Source organism: Phyllobates terribilis, unplaced genomic scaffold (assembly GCF_046119375.1).
Source record: "Phyllobates terribilis strain yellow unplaced genomic scaffold, ASM4611937v1 Scaffold_7__3_contigs__length_470593459, whole genome shotgun sequence".
NCBI lineage: Eukaryota > Metazoa > Chordata > Amphibia > Anura > Dendrobatidae > Phyllobates > Phyllobates terribilis.
In genome coordinates, this window is record NW_027362767.1 from 247,500,620 (window position 1) to 247,507,819 (window position 7,200).

Below are 7,200 nucleotides of genomic sequence, written 5' to 3' on the forward strand. Positions count from 1 at the left end.
GGCACTGTCAATCACAGCTCAGTGCTCCTCTGTGCCTGCTGTTAAAGAAAATGCATATTCACTTTTCTCCACTCCCATGGGCGTGGAGAAGAGTGAATATTCATTTACCTTTAGCAGCGGACACGCGTATCTATAGCAGGGGCTACCCCCCCACTGGAATGTATATACTGAGTATAAGCCGAGGGAGGGGGGGGCTTTTTCAGGACAAAATGTGCTGAAAAAGTCGGCTTATTCTCTAGTATATACGGTACAACGTCAGCTGATGTTTTTCTCTGACTCACCTCAACATTAAGCTCTTTATGTAGTAAGATTCTTCTTACCTTTCTCTGTTCCCCCGCCGTGCAGCATCCACTGCTAAAGCCTGTGCAGAAGCCAGTAGCTGACTTGGCACTGATGTCATGTGCTTGCCATGACTGCCACACCTATGAGCCGCCCGTGATGGGCATGCAGAAGTCAGCTGCCGGCCTCTGATTGGTTAGCAGTGTGTATCGCAGTGCAAGGAACTGGTAGGTCCCTGCACCATAATATATTTCAGCAGAATGTGTGTCTTCTGACGCACATCCAATAGAAAGATGTGCTGGTGTCAGCTAGCCCCCCCCCCCCCCCCCCCCCCCCCCCCTGCTGCATGGGCCCAGTTGCATCCACTGCGACTGATCGTAACACCCCATGATCTGAATCCACAGCTTCACTTTAAAAAAAAAAAAAAAAAAAAAGCCTAAATGAAACCGGCCATATGTTAAAATGCTTTAAGAATAGTAAGGGCCCCCCCTTCACAGATAACAGTATTACAACATTGTACTACCATATAGCGCCCCCTAGAGGCAGCCCTAAGAAAAACATGTTCAGAAAATTTTCTACATTATATGTAATAAATTAGGGTCTTCAGTCTATTCGGGCAAGAAACTGCCATGTTGTAGAAATACAGGACGCTCGCTGGTATTGTATGGAGGTTATACCCCTTCACTCTGCTGCGACGGCCCACTCGGTCCATTCCGATGTAGCTGTTCTTGGAAGTCACGTCGGGCCTGACGGTTGGATTCTAGAAGATCCTGAAGCTGAGCGTGCAGGAGATCATTTTTCTCCTCCAAGTGATCCAAGCAGAAGTTGATCTGGTCCAACATAAAGTCCAAGGCGGCGTAGTCTGAAAAATAAGCAAGAGAAGATGTTTAAAAAAAAAAAAAAACAACACAACCCCCCCCCCCCCCCCCCAACCAGTGTGTGCCAGCCTGGAACCAGACCTGCAGCCTGCATTACAGGAGGGTGTTTATGGGTAAACAGGACATGGCCAGGCTGCCAGTGGCACGTATAAGCAGGCATTGTACAACTACAACTCCCAGCAGGAGACGAGCAGCGGGTTACTAAGCAGGTACAGGCTCACCTTCCTCCGCGGACACTTCGCCCAGAGGAACCTGCGGATCCCCGTTAGGTCCCGACATGATCACAGCCACCTCGTCATGTGACTGCTAGTCATGTGACTACATCCTTATATACCGCTGCCGGCTGTGACGTATGGTGCGTTCCGCATTCTGATTGGTTCGCTTTTTTTCTTCTACTGAGGAAGGGGTGGGGTTCTTTGAAGTGGGCAAGATGGCGGCGCACAGGGTCCGGGAGTTGGGCAGGCTGTCATGGCGACTAGCGGGGCAGATGGGGGTTGGGGCGGTAGTTAGAGGCAGTGGAGCCGGGGTCAGGAGCTTTAGCCGGTTTTCTTACCCAGTGAGCCATATAAAGGGGGGTTTTGTGCCCCTGACCGCACAGCAGAGCTGGGTCTGTTTCCAGTACAGCTCCTGGCGCGGGTACAGGGCTGCTGGGATATGGCAGGAGGCAGGGAGAGGGGGCAGGAAGATGTGGGGGCTGCTGTTTGCCTTCGGGGGTGCAGTTGGGGTGATACAGACCCTAAAATATTCCTTAGAGGAGGAGAGAGCGGAGGACGAGGCGCAGGTATGAGAAGATGTTATAGGAAAGTCATAGAAATCCTCCATACAGTGCTGGGGAATTGCTTTTCTAGCTATTGCCTGGTACATTATACCCCCATCCCGGCTCCTGACGTTTCCTGGTCCCGGGTGTGGGCGCTGGTGGTACTCATGTATGCTCCGCTCTGCCGGGTGTGCATGTGCTGTGTATGGGAACCTGAATAAGACACTGATTGCCCCACAGGACCGTCCCATCCTACTGCTATGGGGGGAGAATCAGACCTCATACACACTACATGAACTGATATATTCTCTGTATTTATAAAGGTCAGGTTGAGGTCATTCAATGAAGAATCATTCCCATCCCAAAATTGAAAGCTGTGCCCTGATCGCTAGAGGTCCGACCATCAGGACCCCCAGGAATACTGAGAACAGCGATGCTGCACATCCCCGACGTCTGCTCCATTCATCGTCTACGGGAGCGCTGCGCTCAGCATTCCCCAGCAGTCCCATGTATAGTGAATGGACCACAGGTCGGGCATGTGCACCATCGCTGTTCTGAGGACGAGGCTCCGTGTTCAGTATCTCTGGGGGTCCCAATGGTCGGAGCTCCAGCGATCAGGGCACAGCTAGCAGTTTTGGGAATAACCCTTTAAGGATGATCTGTGCTACCCATGCAGTATGTGCAACTGTTAATCTAATATTGTCTTTTCTCAGGACTCCGGAGGTCTACAGCTCACACTTTACCAGTACAAGACGTGCCCCTTCTGCAGTAAGGTCCGCGCGTTCCTCGATTACCACCAGCTGCCCTATGAGATTGTGGAGGTGAACCCCGTCCTCCGAAAAGAGATTAAGTTCTCCAGCTACAGAAAAGTCCCCATTCTCATCACCAATGCTGCTTCCACATTGGTAAGTGGCTTTTCTCAGCACTGTCACGTGAGCGCCTGCACGAGCAGGGAAACATGGTGACTCTGTATGAAATATGAAGCTCAATGAAGGCTACAACAGCCCCTCGTGGACTCCCATCCGGTGTTTGAGAAGCCATGGATTTGATGTACATATGCTGGCGCATGTGCCAAACATATAATGTAAGGCTGCATTTATATGTTCCTGCATGAAACTTATTTTCCAGACTGTCTGCAAACTCACATGCCTCATTGGCTTATATAAAGCTGTTGAGTTTGGGTTAGGAGACCCACAGCCAGTCCGGACACCACGGTTTGTACACAGGATGCATTAATATGTCGTCTTTCACAGTCCAAGTTCAGCCTAAGGGTGTGTGCACACAGCGTCTTTTTCAGGCAGATTTTGCATGAAAAAGCTCCCCTTAAAATGGACATGGTGCACAGTAATGTCAAAACAATGTCGCTGTGCACAAGTTCAGTTTTATGTCACTTCTTTTAGCCACTTCAGAGTTTGTCAACCGCGAAGCTGTTAAAAGAAGTGACATGCTGACTCTTTGGGCGGCTTTCCCTGGGAAGCTGCACACTATCTATAATGAGAGTATAGAGTTAGGGTATGTGCCCACGATCTAGAGCTGCTGTGGCCCTGACGCTACGGAACAGTCGAGCAGCTTCCGCCCTCATTATGCAAATGAGCGGCTGCAATTTTTTTTTCTCACAAGCAAGGGAAATTGACATGTTGCGGGTCTGAAAGACGCACTGCATGTCAGTTTCTGCGGGTGTACGGAGATGCATAGTGGACATGGGATTTCTGGAAATCCCATCCACTGTGCTGTAACATCTGGCCGCTGCGGGTTTGACGCTGCATAAACACTCAGCATCAAACCCACAGCGGCTCCTCATCGTGGGCATATAGCCTTAAAGCCACTACAAGAATGAAGATGCAGCCAATTTAAGAAAATGCAGCTTCGCCTTGGAAAACTCAGTGTCTAAATGATGCCGTGTGAACTTGCCCTAAGAGGATTTTTCCCATTACATGTTTTTAAAAAAATAAATTGCCATTTTCGTAAGGCAGCGCCATTGGTAGGAGCATTGCAGGGGCGTTCTGCCCTTTGAGTGCCGGCCATATTCTTTTGGTCTGTGTAGTGTACAAGGCACCATATCTTATGACTGTCAGTGGTCACTTTGGGAGGGGGGCAGCACGTTTTCATCACTTATTCATTCGTTTTTCCATCAGCAATTAAACGACTCCTCAGTGATCATCAGCGCAGTGAAAACTTTCCTCGTGTCTGGGTAAGAACAGAGGGACTAATAGTTCCCAGTTGCAAAACGTCATGTCAGCTTTGTGTTTTCTTCATGAATTTTTCTTTTCTTTTTTTTTTTTTTTTACTTGTCAGTATTTTTATCTTAATGAAGGAAAAGCCTGGAGGAGATTATATCTTACTATCCGGGTATAAAGGTGACGAATGAGAAAGGGAAGGAGGTGACCGAGTACCAGAACCGATACTGGCTCATGCTGAACGAACAGGAGACACAGCGTCTGTACGAGTCCAAAGAGTCCCAGAAGTGAGTGTTAGAAATTGTCAGAGCAAACACAACCTGGCTGTGTGTAATCAGCGGCCATGAGACTGTGTTGGTTATATAGCAGTGCCCATATGTGCCAGGCATGGGGCCCCTAGAGTAACGCTGTAGCCGCCATCACAGTTCTGCTGTTCTAGGTAAGACGTCAGAAATCTTTCTTTCTTGCAGGGAGGAAATGAAATGGCGTCAGTGGGCAGATGACTGGCTGGTTCATCTCATCTCTCCTAATGTTTACCGGACCCCCGGAGAGGCACTGGCCTCATTTGACTACATTGTTCGTGAAGGGAACTTTGGTTCAGTGGAAGGCATCTTCGCCAAATACATGGGTGCAACCGCTATGTTTTTTATTGGCAAAAGACTAAAGAGCAGGTGTGTGTTACATATTCAGCACTCTTATCAATCGGTCATCAATCCTCTGATTGCCCTGGGTCCCGTTCCTCGCGCACTGCAGATTTTTCTAGGGGAAGCTGTGGCCAGTCAGGTATTTTCCTGCAGCGCCCACTCTAGGAGAAGTGTGGAATTACATGACCGGCTTTGAGATACAATGCAGTTCAAGATCGCCAGAACAGGAGCATCTCAGTTCTGTTTTATAGGAGGACTTCCCCCCTTCTTTGATATCCTTATGCCCCATTAGGTCTTCAGGAAACAACCCCTTTAATAAGGAATAACATCTGCCTCCACTGCTGCACCCTTATTTGCAGAGGTGAGGTGGTTATACACTGTATATATTACATTTAAGCCTATCATTGGACTTCAAGTGTGCAATACAGGCCATACCGTGGCTTCCTTCACTCATCGAGACCCACTGTGAAAAGGTTGTATACGGCTTTTTTTTTGTGCTTCCTAGTACAGAAGGAACCCACTATGTACTTCACTTTCCTGTGCAGTTAAATGATATGCCGCTGGTTACCCATCAGATTGAGGCCAAAAGGATTCTCTATGGCCTCATCCGGTCAATTGGGGCTTACACATTTTTGCTGGGAGCACAGAGAATGCTAAGACCCTTGAATTACTTTTATCTCCTCGCAGACACAACCTACAAGATGATGTCCGTCAGGATCTGTACAGAGCCGCCAATACCTGGGTGGCAGCTGTGGGAAAACATAGAAAATTCCTGGGAGGCTCACAACCAAATCTGGCAGATCTGGTAAGACCAACTTCTGTCCCTTACTCAAAGGCCCCCATTCACATTCGATAGCAGTCAGGTGGCTGTCAGCGGAACGATCATTCATCTCTTTGAGAAAGTTGCTGCCAGACTCCCCTCTGGTAGCGGCTTTTCTTCTGGCACACAAAAGGATTAGACGTTAGAAATCCGACATGCCTGTCTCTTCTCTTCTGTTGGGGGAGAGTCTGGAGGCCCCCCATCTACATTAGACTGTTAGCTGATATCGGCCGACATAAGTCTAATATGTATGGTGACCTTAATTAAATATGTTCTTTGTGGGGGTAACTAATGCTTTCAGCCTGGGGACCCTCTTCTTCTTCCCTGCAGGCTGTTTATGGGGTCCTGAGAGTCATGGAAGGTCTACAGTCATTTGATGATATGATGGCAAACACCAAGATCAAGCCCTGGTACCAGAGGATGACCAACGCCATTCAGGACCACCCAACGTCACCATGAGATGACACTTGAGGACATGATATTGGGACATTTCTGTGCTTTAAGGGCTTCACATCATTGATCAGAGTCGAAACGTTTTTTACTCTGCCCCACAAGGTTACAGTTATTTGTTAAATCCAGGTAGTGACGCACAAGTGACTCCTGTGGTCGTATTAAAGGGATATCACCAAATGAGTTGGTTGGAAGGCCTCGACATGGCAGTCCTCACCTGGTTCAACTTCACTGATTTTAATTAGCAAAAATTTTTCATTTGTAATTAGTCAAAGTTTTTTGCACATATAGTTTCGAATCTGCATTTAAAATTGGGGGTAAGTCTCTGGGTACAACATCATTGGTGCTGCATCTCTGCAGCAATGGTCTCCTTCGTAAGAGATGCTCTTTTTGAAAAACCAGACAATCCCTTTAATAGATGTGGAAGCCAATTTTCCTCTGAGGACATCCTATGCATGGCACTGGCCAGCCGCGGTGCCTAAAATTTAGGTAACTTTCATTAATGACGTCCTAAATACCACACTCAAGTCTTAATACAGGCTTCATCAATAATTTGCAGTGATTATATTACTTTTGCAATATCTTTAAAGGGATTGTCCAGGACTTTGATATCTGAAGGATAGATGATCAGTATCAGAACGGCGGTGGTTCAACGCCTGGTACCGCCACGATCAGCTGTTATCAGATACAGTAGCTCAGTACACGGTGTAGTAACCTAGCTCCTATCCTAAGGGAAAGTCACCAGTATCTAAGCCTTGGACAACCCCTTTAAGTGTGAAGTCATAAAAGTTTTACTTATTTCTTTGGTTGTTTTAGAATTTTTTTTTTATTTATGATTAAACAGATTTGTGCTGATTTAAAACTGTGTGTAATGTGTTCCCACCAGACGGTATACCAGCGTGTGACACTAATGGGAATGTGATGGAGTGACTGATATCTCTGTATCTGCCCTGTCCAGGTAACAGTCTGACCCACGGCCGTCGGTGATAGCCGATCTGAGCCGTGTTATGAAATATTCTCCATTATCCAGACAGCCATAGATCAAAAAAAGAGAACATCCTGATAATCTGCTACTCAAAAAAAAGCAAATATTCACTTGTGTTACAATTCATACAAAATAGTTTATTGCCGCATGTCCGGTTTTGTGGTTAACACAGCAAATGTGAATATAAATCATTATTGTAACACTTTTCAT

General features: G+C 47.2%; 2 protein-coding genes across 2 annotated transcripts; one reads left to right on the plus strand and one right to left on the minus strand.

Moving 5' to 3' along the window:
* Positions 1-750: 750 nt before the first annotated feature.
* On the minus strand, positions 751-1,509 carry BBLN (bublin coiled coil protein). Its single transcript, XM_073637795.1, has 2 exons — positions 1,379-1,509; positions 751-1,141 (listed from the first exon to the last, which is right to left on the minus strand). The coding sequence occupies exons 1-2, from the start codon at positions 1,434-1,436 to the stop codon at positions 951-953; spliced, it is 249 nt and encodes an 82-aa protein (XP_073493896.1). The 5' UTR covers positions 1,437-1,509; the 3' UTR covers positions 751-950.
* Positions 1,510-1,547: 38 nt separating this feature from the next.
* On the plus strand, positions 1,548-6,867 carry PTGES2 (prostaglandin E synthase 2). The gene is made up of 7 exons (XM_073640206.1): positions 1,548-1,938; positions 2,628-2,819; positions 4,050-4,105; positions 4,229-4,378; positions 4,562-4,762; positions 5,423-5,540; positions 5,886-6,867. The coding sequence occupies exons 1-7, from the start codon at positions 1,588-1,590 to the stop codon at positions 6,012-6,014; spliced, it is 1,197 nt and encodes a 398-aa protein (XP_073496307.1). The 5' UTR covers positions 1,548-1,587; the 3' UTR covers positions 6,015-6,867.
* The last annotated feature ends 333 nt before the right edge of the window (positions 6,868-7,200 follow it).